This window comes from Balaenoptera borealis, assembly GCF_965194805.1.
Source record: "Balaenoptera borealis genome assembly, chromosome: 13".
NCBI classification, from domain to species: domain Eukaryota; kingdom Metazoa; phylum Chordata; class Mammalia; order Artiodactyla; family Balaenopteridae; genus Balaenoptera; species Balaenoptera borealis.
The window spans coordinates 60,537,909-60,555,275 of record NC_138870.1 but is presented as its reverse complement, the minus strand read 5'-3'; the positions used below and the strand labels follow the sequence as shown (position 1 = coordinate 60,555,275).

The 17,367-nt window shown below is 38.3% G+C and overlaps 1 protein-coding gene across 5 annotated transcripts in view; it reads right to left on the bottom strand.

Annotated features, from left to right (window-relative positions):
• TBC1D15 (TBC1 domain family member 15) overlaps positions 1-14,772 on the bottom strand; it is a 69,567-nt gene extending 54,795 nt beyond the window's left edge. For 3 of the 5 annotated variants that reach the window (XM_082351628.1, XM_082351629.1, XM_082351632.1), the window contains exon 1: positions 14,634-14,771. In XM_082351628.1, the coding sequence (XP_082207754.1) occupies positions 14,634-14,663 (30 nt within the window). In that variant the 5' untranslated portion in view covers positions 14,664-14,771. Of the gene's footprint in view, positions 1-14,633 lie in introns of all 5 variants that reach the window. The other 2 variants (XM_082351630.1, XM_082351631.1) reach the window with 1 other exon arrangement.
• Positions 14,773-17,367: the final 2,595 nt, after the last annotated feature.

Sequence of the window (17,367 nt, the reverse complement as noted above, 5' to 3'; positions counted from 1 at the left end):
TGCGGCCAAGGGAAAAGAAAAAAAAAAAAAGAGCGGAAAAAAACCCTGTAACAGCTAACGCTTCCAGCCAAGATGGAGTAACAAGGGACTGGATTTACCCTCCCTCAAGGAAAATAAAAAGGTCAAATCTATGAAACAATGGTTTTCATCAGGTAATGAAGGACAGTGACTGCTGAGTGAAAGGAAACAAATGAGCTAAGTCATACTATTGCCCTAGCTTATTGTCTTGAGAGAGTTCCCAGCTGTGACAAAGGAGAGAAAACCCAGAAGACGCCCAGTGGTCTCCCTGAGTTGAGGACACAGAGCTGGGAACTGGGCAAGGCCAAGACAGAATACCAGAAAGAGAAAAGTACACAGATAGAACTCAAGAGATCTGCAGACATCCCCGAGTATTCAGCAGAGTACTGATCAATGCACGCGCATCAGTAAACTACTTAAGGCCAGAGGAAAACCACCTGAAATTATTAGAAGAAACAATCTGCAGCTTACACAGAGCTGTTCCCATCGGTGTGGGAAACCTCATAATTCACAGAGCACTAGGTAGAGTACTCAGAATTGTCTTACCTCAGCAGCGGGGCAAAATTAGTTTCACATCAAATGCTGTGCTGATAAACAAGATCCTACTGCAGAGCACAGGGAACTATATTCAATATCTTGTAATAAACCATAATGGAAAAGAATGTGAAAAAGAAAAAATACATACATATATATATATATATATACACACACACACACATACACATTAACTGAGTCACTTTGCTGTACACCATAAACTAATACAACTTTGTAAATCAACTATATGCCAATCAAAACATAGACACATAAATAAATAAATGCTGTGTTGATCCCATCTAACAAAGTTTAAAAGCAAGACCCAAAAGTATCAAATTGTTTCCACATAAGTGCCTTATAGGATAAAACTCAAGAACATTTTATAGGAATACAGAAATATCTAGCACCTGAAAAGATAAAATTCACAATATCTGACATCTGGCTTAAAAACAAAAACAAAAACAAACCTAACAGACATGCTAACAATCAGAAAAATATGACTCATATGACGAGGAAAATCACCCAATTAAATATGACCCAAAGTGACATAAATAATAAAATTAATAGAGAAAGACATTAAAACATTACTATAACTGAATTCCATATGTTCAGGACACTAAAGTTAGAACTTGCTAAGAGAAGACATCAAAAACATTAAAAAAATCCAAACTGAACTTCTAGAGATGAAAACTACAATGTCTGAGATGAAATATACACTGAATTGGATGACAGATTAGACACTGCAGAGGAATAATGAACTTGAAATTACAGCAATAAAAACTATATAAAACAAAATACAAAAAGGGGGGAAAGGGACTGAGAAAAAATTTAACAAAGCATCAATGAACTGCAAGGAAATTTCAAGTGGTCTAGTATATGTATAACTGAAGTACCTGAAAGAGTTGATGGAAAAAAGAAACAGAAAAAAAAAATCTTTTTTGAAAAAATAATTGCAGAAGTTTTTCCAAATTTGATTAATACTATAAACCCATAGATATAAATACCAACGAACCAATGAACTCCAAAATGAAAGCAAGAATCACAAAGAAAACTAGATACAGGCACACTGTAATCAAATTATGCAAAATCAGTAATACACAGAAAATCTGAAAATCAGCCAGAGGAATAAACATTAAATATAATGATTACAGCAGATTCCTTTTTAGAAACAATGGAGACTGAAAACAATGGAGCAATACTTTTTTTTTCCACTTTATTGAGGTATGATTGACATATAAGAAGCTATACATATTTAATATATATAACTTGATAAGTTGACAATAAGTATACACTTATGAAACTATCACCATCAAGCCACAAACATATCCATCACCTCCCAAAGTTTCCTCCTTCCTCTTTGGAGCAACATCTTTAAAGTAATGAAAACAAAACAAAACAAAAATACTGTTCACCTACAATTCTACACCCAAAGAAAATATATTCAAAAAAGAAGGTAAAATAAAGACTTTTTTAGACATATAAAAGCTAAAAAAATTCATCACTATCAGACCTACACTACAAAAAATGTTAAAGTAAGTCTTTCAGGCAGAATAAATTACACTAGAAGGAAATCTGGATCTACATACAGAAATGAATGCCACCGAAAAGAGTAACTATGTGGATAAATACATTTTTCTTGTTAATCAAATCGCCTTCATTAAAGCATAAACAAGCAGATAAATGATTACATGTTTTTGTGGGGTTTGTAATATATGCAAAAGTAAAATAACAAAAATAGCACAAAAGCCAGGAGAAGAGAAGTGACAGTATACTGTTCTAGGTTCTTATACCTTATGTAAAGTAGTATAACAACTTTTGAATGTAAATATCATAAGCTAAAGATGTACTCTGTAAGCCCTAAAGCAATCACTGAAATAGCAGAGTTATAGTGAATTAGTCAACAAAGGAAATAAAAAATAAACACAGAATAATGAAAACTACTGGACTAATCACAAAGAAGACAAAAAAAGAAAATGGAACAAAAGAGAGATGGGACAAATAAAAAACAAATAGCAAGATGACAGTCTTAAACTTAACCATATCAGTAATCACATTAAATATAAATCACCTAAAGACTCCAACTAAAAAGAGATTATCAGACTGAATAGAAAAGCCCAAAATCTATGCTACCTACAAGAAAAGTATTTTAAATATAAAAGACACAAATAGGTTAAAAATTAAAAGATGAAAAGATATGCCAACACTAATCAGAAGCTAGAATGGCTATATTAATATCAGACAAAAATAAATTTCAGAGCAAAAGAAATGTTACCAGGTAGAAAAATATTTTCATAGTGATAAAATGGTCAGTGCCTCAAGATGACCTAACAATCCTACATGTTTATGCACCTAATACCAGACCTTCAAAAAACATGAAGCATAAAGTGATAGAATTGCAAGAAAAAATAAACAAGTCCACAATTACAGTCAGAGATTTCAAACCCCTCTCTCAATAACTGATTCAACAATACAGAAAATCAGTAATAACACAGAAGACGTGATAACACCATCAACCAACTGGACCTAATTTACACTCAAAACATTCCACCCAACAACAGCAGAATACACATTCTTTCAAATGTACACAAAACATTTGCCAAGACAGATCAAAACTTGGGCCATAAAACAAATCTCAATAAACTTAAAAGAATTCAAGTATATTCTGTGACCACAACGGAAGTAAGTTATAAATCAGTAATAGAAATATCTTCGGAACATTCTCACATATCTGGAAATTAATAACATACTTATAAATAGCCCAAGGGTCAAGAAGAAATCAAAGGGAAATTAGAAAGTATTTGAACTCAATGAAAATGCAAACACATCGTATTAAAATCTGCATAGGGCCACTGAAACAGTGCTTACTGGGAAACATGGCATTACATGCCTTTATTAGAAAAGAAAAAAGGCCTCAAATTAATGACCTGAGCATCTACCTTAAGAAACTAGAAAAAGAAATGCAAGTTAAACCCAAAGTAAGCAGAAAGAAAAAGAGTAGAAATCAATAAAATAGAAAAAAGAAAAATGGGGGGTGGGGGGTGGGAAGAGATTAATGAAACTGAAAGTTAGTTCTTTGAGAATAAAACTGGTAAAACTCTAGCCAGACAGATGAGGAAAAAACAAGAGACACAAATTACCAATATTAGGAATTAGAACTTTAACATCACTACAAATGTACACAAAAAAGATACTAAGAAATTTATGAACAATTTAGACTAATAAAACTGACAACTTCGGACTTCCTTGGTGGCACAGTGGTTAAGAATCCGCCTGTCAATGCAGGGGACACAGGTTTGAGCCCTGGTCCGGGAGGATCCCACATGCCACGGAGCAACTAAGCCTGTGTGCCACAACTACTGAGCCTGTGCTCTAGAGCCCGCGAGCCACAACTACTGAGCCCGTGCTCTAGAGCCCGCGAGCCACAACTACTGAGCCCACAAGCCACAACTACTGAAGCCGGCACGCCTAGAGCCCATACTCCACAACAAGAGAAGCCACTGCAATGAGGAGCCCGCACACTGCAACAAAAGAGTAACCACTGCTCGCTGCAACTAGAGAAAGCCCACACTCAGCAACGAAGACCCAACGCAGCCATACATACATACATACATACATACATAAGTTTATTTTTAAAAATTGACAACTTAGACAAAACAAATAAATTCCTTAAGAGACACAGCTACCAACACTCACAGATGAAAAAGATAACCTGAGTAGCCCAGTATAAATTAAGGAAATTCAATTTTTTTAATTAATTTTTATTGGAGTATAGTTGATTTACAATGTTGTGTTAGTTTCTGCTGTACTTTTTTTTTGGACGCACCGCGAGGTTTTGTGGGATTTTAGTTCCACGACCAGGGACCAAACCTGGGCCCTTGGCTGTGAGAGCACGGAGTCCTAACCACTGGGCCGCCAGGGAATTCCCTGAATTTTTGGTTAAAAACCTTCCCACAAAGAAAATTCCAGGCCCAAATGGTTTTACTAGTAAGCTCTGCCAAATATTTAAGAAAGAAGTAATACAATCCTATACAAACTCAGGAAAATGAAGAGGAGGAATACTTCCCAACTCATTCTAGGAGCCCAGCACTACCCTGACACTAAAATCAGACAAAAACAAGAAAATAAAACTATAGACCAATATCTCACATGAACTTAGATACAAAAATTTTAAATAAAAATTGAATCCAACGATATGTAAAAAGGAAAATACTTCATGACCAAGTGGGGTTTACTCTTAGGGTTGGTTTAATATTAAAAAATCAATCACTATAATTCACCACAATAAAAAATTTTAAAAAGAAAAACCATATAAATCATCTCAAAAGATGCAGAAAAGGCATCCAACAAAATCCAACATCTATCTCAGACAAACACTCTCAGCAAATCAGGCATAGAAGGGAAACTTCTTCAGCTTAATAAACAACAACTATGAAACACTGAGTACAGCTGACATCATATACTTAAAAGACTGAATGCTTTCTCCTAAGATCAGGAACAAAGTATGTCCACCCTTACCACTCTTATTCAACACTTTACCTGAGGTTTCAGACACTACAAAAAAGAAGAAATAAATGGCATCTAGATTAGAAAAGAACAAGTAAAACAACTTACTTACAAATGACATCACTGTCTATGTAGAAAAGCCATTGCAATCTACAAAAAAGCTACTAAAACTAAGTGAATTTAGGCTCAGGCAAGGCTCAGGCAGAGAAAATACATTTGCAAATCATACTGTATATGTAATAAAGGACTTGTATCCAGAAGATAAAAAGAACTCTCAAAACTCAGTGACAAGAAAATGAAGAAAACAATTTATTCAATAAAATAAAGTGGGCAAAAGGTATGAACAGACACTTCACCAAAGAAAGTATAGGGATGACATAAAATCACATGAAAAGATGCTCAACATCATAAGTCATTAGGGAACTGCAAATTGAAGCCAATTTTAAAAACCAACGTGCCAAATGTTTTTTTTTTGGGGGGGGGGGTGGGCACCATGTGGCATACAGTATCTTAGTTCCCCAACCAGGGATCGAACCCACACCCCCTGCAGTGGAAGCATTGAGTCTTAACCACTGGACCGCCAGGGAAGTCCTCAACATGCCAAATGCTGACAAAGATGTGGAGCAACTGGAACTTTCATACACCACCAGTGGGAATGTAAAATGGTACATCTACTTTGGAAAATAGTTTGGCAGTTTCTTAAAATGCTAAACATGCAACTAACATTACAATCCAGCTATTCTACTCCTAGATATTTGCCCAAGAAAAGAGAAAGCACATACTCATACAAAGACTTATACATCAATGTTCACAACACCTGTATCTGTAACAGCCAAAAGTGGAAAAAACCCAAATGTCTATCAATGGGTGAATAGATAAGCAAATCGTGGTATACCCATACAACAGGATACTACGTGTCAATAAAAAGGAATTAACTAATGTTACATGCAGCAACATGAATGAACCTCAAAATAATTATGCTGAATGAAGAAAGTCAGACCAAAAACAGAGTACATACCATATAATTTCATTTATATAAAGTTGTAGAAAATGCAAACTAATCTATAGTGACAAAAAGCAGCTCAGTGTTTGTCTGTGGACAGGATGAAGGTAGTGATAGATTACAACAAGTCAGGAGGAAACTCTGAGTGGTAGACATGTCATTATCTTGATTCTGTTGATGGGTCCATAGTGTATACATACATCAAAAGTTAGCACATTACACATGCTATGTGCAACTTACTGTTTGTCAAGTGGCACCTCAATAAAGCTGTATAAAAAATAACTTACAGGAAAAGTCTATTTTTTTAAACTGTAAAACCCTGTATAAAAGTAAATACGTTAAGTAAAGATATTTTACTTAAAAAAAAAGCATAAAAGAAAGAAAAAAGAAAAAGAAGTTGATCCTGCCTCAAAAAAATTTAAAAATCACACCCTATCTGTTTTTCATTGTGGATTAAGTGTCCATAGGGAGCAAAAACTATCAAAGACATTCAAACACTTGCCACTTGGTGGTGCTAAACTAATTATCGAAACTTGAGTTGACAAACTTTTATTAGGCACTTATTATGTGACAGACACCATGGAGAACAGAAAAATAAACAAGATAAAGTTCCTTGCGTGTATGTATCTGGCAATGTTATAAAAAGGATAAAATCTTTACACAAGCTAGAATATTCTAAACTGCTCCCCACCCTCTTGGGAGGAAAAAAAGAACAATGTGTAAAGGTACTAAAGAAAGGAAAAAAGTTCTCCATTTGGAATAAAATTGTCTCAGGCCCTTCAAGTTCTCCTTTATTCTTAAATATTTGCTAAGATGCATAAGCTGGTAATTATATTTATAAAACTTCCAATGACAGCCTGCTGATGGCAATAGAAAATGCAGATTTTTTTTTCCCAAAGGAACCATGTCCGACATAACTCATTAAAGGTGCTCTGGGGACCACAGCAAATGTTTTAGAATAAACTTACTGATCTCTAATTTAGCAAAAGTTAGAATGAAGTTGCACAATATAGTAGCAGATAATTTTTTATATTGCTACTACACTTAAGTGGGATTGGATTTTTATTTGTGTTATAATTATTATAATATTTTCAAAAACTAAAGATAAATGAAAACATTCAACCCAAATATTTGAAATTTACTCTTAGGCTTAGGGATAAAATTCTTGCCCTAAATCTCTGTCCAAACCTGGAAACCCAACACCTACCATACACAACATAGAGTCTTGAACTTTAGGAAGTGTGAATTTTATAAGCTAAACTTAACAACAAGAAAGTTACAAAAATTCAGTTTCTTTGAAATCATTCAGCATATAAATAATTTAAACTTTGGGTTAGAGACAGTATCACCAGGAAATGCCAGTGTAAGCCCTGAAACTCTAATGAGTTCTACACCCAAACATCTAAGCAGCCACTTGATATCTCCACTTGAATAATCCACAGGCATCTTATACTCAGTATGTTTTATCCTAAATCTGCTCTTCTGATATTCCCAACTCTGTCTAAAACATTCCATCCAAGCAGTATCCTAAATGCCTCTTTCACCATACCCATCCTACCTCCTAAATCCCTCAAATCTTCTCTGACACTGACCCCTCATCATGTCTAGCCTGGGTTACTAAAATAACATTCTGGTCTCTCTTCCGCAATCTAATCACCTTCCAATAATCTGTGTAAACTGTAAAATGTATAACCACTGCCAAAAATGATCTTAATAAAATGTACATCTGACCATACCACACCTGAGCTTAAAATCCTTCTGACACCACACTTTACATCTACAGCTATGCAACACCTGACACTCCCCAATACTTCCTGTCTTGGGCTCCTCTGAACTCACCTGTTCCCTCAAAACCTTGTGCCTTTTTGTGTGTGTGCATTCTGTTCCTTCTACTAGAACACGCTCTTGTACCTTCTCTCTGCAAACAACTTCTATGAAGTCCTTCAAAAGAACACAAGTAATAGCTCGTCCAAACACTTCCAATCACCCCCATTCCACCTAATCTGATTTAGAAGTTTCTTTACTCATACGCATTTATTAAGCACCAACTAGATGTGGGGAGTAAAAGGTGCTGGTGGAAAAACACACATCGTAAAAAGTGTCTAACTAAACTAGTAACGTCATGTAAATCAATGGTCACAGAAGAGTGTGATGGAAGTATGCACAGGATCCTGTATGAGATGTCAATTTCAGTTATTTCTTCACTAGATGCACAGTGAATGCCTACAACGTGCCAGGCACAGAGTAAGCTTCTAGGTATAAATAAATAAGACTCAGTCACTGCCTTCAAAGCAATCTAATTGGGGATTAGGACAAGAAAACAGACAATTACAACATATGACGGAGGTTGAACAGGCTGCCACAGCAGACCCTAATAAATTACAGCTAACCTAGATGTAAGGGGCTCAGGCAGGATGAGAAATCAGGAAGGCTTTAACTAGAGTGACACACAGCCTGAGACCTGAAGAATGGCAATTTTAACTAGAAGAGGGCATATGTTCTTGGAAGAAGCTGTATGTTCTATACAGAGAGCAGTAGTTCAGTGCATGGCTGCAACCCAGATCAGACAGCACTAAGAGTTTAGAGACAAGAGTAGAGACCAGATCAGATCACACCGGGTTTTTAAGCATGCTCAGGAATTTGGGAGTTTGGAATTTACCCTGAAGACAATTATTTGTCCCTAGAAAGTCATTAGAAAGTTCTAGCACGGGAATGGTATGTCAGACCTGCCTTTTCTAAGCCAACACACCGGCTGCAGAGCCAAGAATGAACAGCTGCAGTAATCCAGGGAGGAAGCGATTCATGGTTGCTTGAACCAAGGCAGTGGCAGAGGGATGAAGAAAGGGAGATGGCTTATAATATTTAGAAGGTCAAAATGATAGGACTTTGTGACTGATTAGATGTGGGAGATGAAGGGAAAGGAGTCAAGGACAAAACTGTATGCGGTTATTCACTGAGAGACAGAATACAGAAGGAAGAAAGTAAACAATGAGTTTTATTTGGGGTGCGTTAATCAGTAATGACTGTGTAACTCAAAGAAATGCAGAACACAGGTGGTTTTAAGGGTAACAAACCACACAAATTTTGAGACTGAAGACAGAGAAGTATTGAGATACTGAGGATGGTACAATTCTCAATAAAGGGCAGGCAGCAGAACTGTTACTGCATCTTATGGGCATCAGTGTGCCAAACAATGTCAGACAGGAGGGCAGTATGGAAGGTATAACAAGGATTAAACGAATGACTTCTCTTATACCAACGACTACAGACACACCATAGATTGCACAAGAAACAGTAAATAGATTTCACAAGGATCTCCTTCCACCAAAAAGTGAAAATTAAAAGGCTGGGTTACAATTTTTCATTTAGTCTCAGCAGCATTTTTCATTATGTCCCATCAAAGCAAACAATATTTGAATTCTTCCCCAAAAAGTCATGTTTTTATTAAATCACAAACTGAAATGACTTGTTGCAGACTACTGTGCTGTGTCGAGAATAAAGAACTCAGCACACAGAAGGTACTGAAATGTTTGTTATAGAATGCTAGAAAAATAAAGAAGACATACTCATATTGTATCCTACACGAGGAAGGTTACTACCATGTTACAAGATCTAGTCTAAGAAAATTCTCCAGGAAAATCTGCTAGATACTAAGAATATTAATCTTTCTTAAGCAAGGGGTTTCACAGGACTACAAGCATATCTAAAAGGAACTGGAAGGGACCAAATTTAAGCTACAAAATAAATTCTTACTAAAAATGCCATTAAAAAATCTCAAAGAAAAAATAACAGGTGATTTCCCAATTGTTTCAAGTTATTTTCAATAGAAACAAATTCTAACACAGTCACAGTAAAAACACAGACCTAGAGTGAAATGCAAATATACTAAAACAGGACTTTTTAACTCCAAGAGTGCTATTAGTGAACACACCTCTCTTCCTCTAGTCCCCCTTCATTTTTTTCTACTTTCTTGCTCTTTTCTCTTCACTGAATACCTACTATATGCCAGAATGTCTGCCAGACACAGGTAAAACATTTCAGGCCCTGCCCTCATGAGGATCAGTCTACAAGTCTCAAGAAAACAAACATTCACTAAAATTAGCACCACTTCAAGGACCTAAAACTCGTATTTACTTTCTTATTTAAACAAGGGAGTGGTTTTTAGTGAATGTTTTCCTTCTGAAGAACTGAAGTCTGTAATCTCCAAGGTAAGGGGCTATCTGATGTAACCCCAGTGCCTAAAACAGTGCCTGGAAGAAAGCAGATGCTTAATAAATATTTGTTGAATAAATGAATAAAAGTAAACTGCAACCATCAGAGGCACTGGGTATAAGGCCAAAACCTATTTCAGACTATCTCTTTTCTCCCGCCTTCTCTGCAATAAGTCAACTCATTCCATTAATTCAACTCATTCCATTAATTATCCTAAAGCAGGATAGCCTTTGCAGGCAGTGTCCCTATTTCTCCCTTAAAAATTCACAGGAGGATCTATATGAGAAGATGAGCATTAGCTGAACCTACTGTGATAATCATTTCACAATATATATAAATCAAACCAATAGGCTGTACGTGTTAAGCTTATACAGTGATGTACATCAATTATTTCTCAATACAACTGCGGGAAATAAAGATCACAGCCAGGAAAAAAAAAATATTCACAACAGAATGTCAATCTTTCCCCCCTATTTGGCTGACTGTTAAAACATATGGTTCTATATATACATAGCAACAAAGAATAGCTGAACTCCAAGAACTAATCAGGGTTTATAATCAAACTCAAACCCACTTTCACAGGCTCAGCTAATAAAAATATACATATATGAAACACTGAATCCATCCACTCATGTTGACAACAACCTACCCCTGAATTCAGTCAAATCATCAGAGACCTAAATACATCAAATCGGTACCTTGTATTTACTGAACTACTTAGCTAGCCATTGGTATAAAACCATCAGCATACTAATGGGCATTATAGGGATGTGGGGTTTTTTTACCATAAGGATACAATATGCTATATAACCAAATTCATTATAGTACATAGTATAAAGAATCTACAGAAGATTTTATCCTCGGATCTAATCTTCAGAAACTAGTTTTTTGGGGTTTTGCTCCTGGTTTTATTTTATTGTAGATCCTGTAATTCTTATTATTGATCAGGTTCCCCTCTTTGGCAAAACTGTAGTCCACTAAAGCATACAGTTTATTTAATAATCGTACTTCCAGTTCCATTTACCTTTCTTACCCTTATCCTTTTGCGTTTTTTCCCTCTAATTTATTTTACATGACTATATTGCTTTAATATTTGTGAGCGGCCTTAATCTCTCTGTAGAAAGTGGCAGCAAAAATAAACATTCAACTATTTCCAAATCAATAATAACCTTACAACTTTAAGACTGTCTGAAAGATCTTCCTTAATAATAGTAATAATAGCAGCTAAAATTTAAGCACTTACCTGATGCCAGGTACTATTCTAAATGCTTTGCAAATATTAACTCATTTAATCCTCTCTACAACTCCATGATGGAACATAATTATTAGCCCCCATTTTACAAATAAGAAAACTGGTGCACAGAAAGTTAAGAAATGTGACCAAAGTAACACAGCTATAAAGCAGTGGAGCTAGATTCTGAACCCAAGCAATCAGACTCCATCTCCTTAACCACTGCCGTACTGTGATGATTTTTCATTCATCAAAACTATGTGACTTCTGAAACAAGGTATTTTTCAAATCCTAAAATAACACTGAGAGTTAGAACTGAAGTAATTTCAAAAATGAAGTTCACACCCATACCAAAAACCATATTCTAAACCTTTAAAATTCTGCCATACCCAACCAATGACTTGCAGGGAAATTAAGATGATGAATAACACCTACACAGTATCTACTACGTGCCAGGCTTTGTTCTAATACATTTACTTATTAACCTTAAAAATCCCATAAAGTAGGTACTATTATCATCCCCATATTACAGATAAGGAAACTGAAGCATAGAGAGGTTAAATAATTTGACTGAAGTCACTAGCAAGTGCAAAGTTAGTTTTTGAAACTTGTTTGGCTCCAGAGTCCAAGCTCTTAACTGTTATCTTACACTGCTTCTCCATATGACAGAGATTAACTTCCTCCCCCCATCACTTCCTACATTCAAAGTTCAAAGCAAGCAAAGTAGACTTAGTAGAAAAGTTACTCTACGTCCCAGATCTCAACACCAAGAGGTTCTAATTCAACAGAGTTGGGTTGTGGCCCAGCACCTATATTTTTTAAAAGTACCACATGTGAGTCTTACGAGTCTTGGTTAACATTCACTGCCCTAGGTTTCTAAATTAGACAGGTCTTAGCTGAACCTTTGGGGTGGGGGGTGAGGAATAAATAAATACAGAGAGACACATACACACATATACACACTCTTTCATAAATATGTGTGTGTGTGTGTGTGTGTGTGTGTGTGTGTGTGTGTTCTTTGCTATTCCCCTGTCCCAAAGAAACAAGACTGGGAAGTAGGGAAGCATAAGATAAAGCCAGAAAGACAACATGGCTTTTTATGCCATGTTAACCAGCCTTGAGTATTATTTCAATGGGGACAATAACAAAATTAAGATTTTTTGTTTGTTTTTTAAAGCAAGAAACAATCAGACTTGTGCATTAGAAATAACTCCAGTGGTTGTGTAGAGGGGACAGTGGGCAAAGAGACTGTAGACAAGCAGAAAAATCAGCCAAGAGCTCAAGACTAAATGCCTGAATGAACTAAGCACTGAGAATGAAGAGGATGCAGCAAATTTAAGAAACCTCTTTAAGGTAGAACTGGTAGGACTTGGTTATTGCTTAGATGTTGTTATAGAAATGGACGTCTCCAAGTTTGTTTCACATGCAACCAGGTGAATGATGATGCCGTTAAACTAGATCTGAACTTGCTGGGGTAAGAATAAGTGGCTTTTGCTGGTCATCATAGAATTATTTGGGAGAAGGGCAGCTTTGGGCATGGAAAAATAATTTAAATGGAGTGATGAGAATGGGTATAAATTTGCAATGAGTGAGAATAAATGAGGTGACGAAGTCGAGTTAAGAAATAAACGACTAATAAGTCAGATTATGAAAGGCAATGGCTGGAAGGAAAGGGTGGGAAAAGTCTTATATTTTACAACTCTGCTTCATCTCAAGGGTTCTATCAAAATCAATCCACACCTGAAAGAGTGAAGTGTAGTTCAAACAGAAAGGATCCCTTCTTGGAAAGTCCTAGATAAAAAACTCAAACAAGATAACCTTAAAATATGTAATGAGCCAAGCAGAAGATCAGCATCCACCCTGAAGACAAAACTGACAAGACAACCAAAGACCGTGAAAATCTGAAAACGATGACCAACCCATCATTTAAAATACTCAGTATGTAATTTTTTTTATAAAGCTTTTATTATTTCATGTAATCTTAGCAACTCCAATACAAGAAATAATGACTGGCACCACATCCATTCTGGGGATAAAGAAAATGAAGGACGGAGAATTCATGCTTGCTCAATTTCCCAAGGTCACCCTTCACAGTAACAGTACTGTGTTATTCTGGCTAGTGGTCCATACACTAAAGCACAAACGCTGTCAAATAATTCAAAATGGGATGGAGAGGGCACCATAAAGAAAATGAGTGAAACTCAAGGAACAGAGAAAGCTATCTGCGAAAAGTAAATAGTCCTTGGTGTTAGATGAGTCACTACCCGACCCAACTGTTTTCGAAATACTCGCGCAACGGGAAATGCTTCCAGTAGCATGCCACGACAGTCCTAACCAACAGACATTAAGGATGTGTCCTCGGAACATGAACAGGCACTATGCGATAAAATAGCCTCCGCACCTAATCCTAATTCCTAACGAACTATCACGAGGGGGTCAATGACCACCTCCGTAAGACGGAACCACAGAGTCTCCCACGGGAACATCACAGATTTGTCTAGGAAATAAATACCGTAACTAACGCCTTCCTAGACAAGCGTGCGATGTTGTAAATCTCCAGCTCCCTGAGGGGAAACATGCCCTGCTGTTCACCATCACCAACCAACTCGGGAACCTGGTAAAATGGATCCAATACACTCTTCTTCTAAGTGCACAGCTGCAAAGCACCTGTGTTTCAGCTCTTCCCGAAGAGGACAAAGATGCCTTCACCAGAGTGAAGCAGAGGAAGGCAGAGGCCAGTTAGATTAGGAAGAGAAAAAATCCTGGAGTCCGAAGAGCAGACAGAAAGAGCTACAGTCAGAGAAAATCAAGCCAGAAAAAGAAAGGAACGGGGCAACCACCTGTCTCTTAAGAAGGCAATACAAATAAAAGCCCCTCGCCCTGGGACACAGCAGACCAGAACAGCGCCGAGGCCTAGCTGGCCCTGGAGCAGGAGCCGGGTCTCTTAATTCCCGGACTGAGCCGGCATTCTCGAGAAAACAGCGGACACCACCTAGTCATCTTCTCCTGCATCCTCCACAGGCTGTTCCTGATACAGAAAGGCCCTCGCATCCCTCTCCGGCCGCGCTCCAAGCAGCAAAAACAGCCCCATCCCGAAGAAAAACAGGAACTTTTCCCGGGGCCGTTACCTACCTTCCCGCTCACAACCCCCGCCGCCGCCATGTTTCCTGCGCGTGCCTTTGATGACGTAGCAGCGCCTCACGTGTCTCTCGGACTCACAACAACATCCGGCAAAACTAGGCTGATATCCGGGCGGGAAAGGGGCGGGGAGTGGCGGGAATGGCGAGGAGTGAGGGGCGGGGACGGGAGGAGCCGCCTGACGCATGTGCGCTGAGTAGGCCTTGGAGGCCTCTCGGGTGGAGTCGCTGGTGCATACTGCGCATGTGCGCATTTTCCTAGGAGGGTGAGTAATTTGAAGTGCTTTTGCTTTGGGGTTTGGCTGGGGGCGAGGCTCCGAGCCACTCGCAGGCCCTTTCAGCTTGGTATGATGGAAAGGACAGCATATTGGGACCCAGGAAACCTGCTCTTGGCTTTGTGGCCATGGGCAAGGCACTTCCACCTTCAGCCTCAGGGTCTCATCTGTGAAATTGAGATAGGGCTGTGGTGAAGATTAAAGGAGCCCCAGCCCTCTATCCGAGGCGCACACACAGAGACTTCTCGCCTCTGTGTGAAGTTTCTGAAGTTGAGTCTGGTAACTGCCACTCACACATGACCAAGAGCGAGGTATTTTGATAGGAACTGTGATGATACCACGCCGTCGTTGCTCCAGAGTCCAACGCACGTAGCTCACAGTTCCTACACAGTTGCTTAATGGCTGTTTGGAAACAGGTTTCTGAATTTATCCAAGCTTCAGGATGGAAAATGAGAATTACCCATGGAGTGGTTGTAAAGATTTCATGGGACAGTGCGTATGTGGTAAGATGATTTGTTGAGATATTAAGATAATAATTTGTTTTGTTAGTGCTGTAAAAGAATGACTGGATACTTCCCCTGATAGCTCTGGCACAAGATTTGGGACTTCCCTTGCCCTAGGGCGGAATAAAAGGCCCCTTTGTACCAAAACACCTGTGCCCATTGAGGTACTTCTCTCTTCACACAGTGGAGAGAGGTTAGAAGCTTTCGAGGTTGGTTGAGTAAGTGGCAACCAAAGGGAATAACAGAAGAGGAGAGTTGCTGGTTCTGTGAATATTGGGGACCTAATGGGTGAAGGAGGTGGCAAGACCTTCGATGGGAATGGATGTGTAGTACTACTAGGAAGGCTGCATCAGAGATTTCAACCGTAGCCCAGACCCCATGCCCAAGCTTGGCATTCACTTGGCAAAACAGCTCACCTGCAAAGGATAAACCAGCTGGGGAAATGAGCATATTAGCGGTAACCAACATTGAATGAAGACTTGAGGGCCTTCCCCAAATGTACTGGACTAAGTATGACTCCCTAGAACTTTCATGCAATCTTAGGTGTGATGTGTAGAGCCATGATAATGACCCAGGATAAATTTTCCGCCAGCTCAGAGTAACAGGATGTGGTTACAGAAAAGTTTTAATGACATTTCTTATGCCCTGTGTTTTGGAGAAAAGTTGAAGCCCTTAGTAGAGTACTAGGAATAAGATACTCAATAAATGGTAGCTATTATTTATATAATAAGCTTGGGAATTAAAGGTTTCTCATTGAAAATTTGGCACCCTAGGTTCATCTGCTACTTCTTCATATTCTTAAACCTCATCCTGCAGCTACCCCTTAAATTCTGGTGCTACTCATGGGCTCTCCTTAGACTTCTTTACTTTTTTCCAAAAGCTATTCCTGGGCTATTATCTTCATATTCTGATATCACCACCTCCTAAATGCTGATGGCTCCCAAATATCTCAAGCCCAAGTCTCTCTTTCTTTCCTAAAATCTAGAGCCTACACCTACTGCCCCTTTTTACTTGAATGACCCACTCACACCTCAAAAAATCCTAAATCTTTACTACTCAAAGTGTAGTCTGCAGACCAGCAACACCATCATCACCTGGGAGCTTCTTGGAAATGCAGAATCCAGGTTCCACCCCAGAACTACTGCATCAAAATCTGCATTTTAACAAAACCCCCGGGTGATTTGTGTACACATTAAGGTTTGAGAAACACGGTCTTAAATGAAACTTAAATTTTGCTTTTGTTCTCTGAAAATTACTACCATTTGCTGAACTAGAGATGCAGTCAGACCACAGTTTCTCCAGGAAAGTGTTGCTCTCATGTTACGCCTTTTTGATGTGTCTTCTGGGGAACATCCCTATTATGTCTCTCCTTCCTATCCCCACTGCCACTCCTATGGTTCAGGTCTCTCATTACCTCTGGTTTGGACAACTACTGTGGCATCTTAATTCATTCTCTTGCTTTCGGCTTCATCTTCCCCCTACCCCATCATTTATATTCCTACCAGATTAATCTTTCTAAAACATAAACATGATCATGTGAACTCCCTGCTTAAAATCCATCCTATCTCTTCAGGAAAGGGTACAGATTCTCCAGCGTAGCATAGAAGGTCCTTCATAAATTGTTGCTGCCTACCATTTTAGCTTTATCTTCCCAACTCAGACCCAGTTCTCAAACCATAGCCAAATAACTGCTGTTCCCTGACTGTTCCATACTGTGTCCCAAGATTGCTTCTCACTGTAGCAGATTGGCTTGGCTTGGATCATGGAACCATCCTTGAGCCAATCACAGTGGCCCAAAGTATATGATGTTCTGATTGGCCAGATTTGAATTATATGCCCACAGCTGCAGTCAAAGTACACAGAATGAGAGGAAGGATAATTCCCAGGGGAAAATCCAGGAACCATTCCAGAAAAAAGGGGGAGTGGCTGCTGAGCAAGCGAGCAGACATCA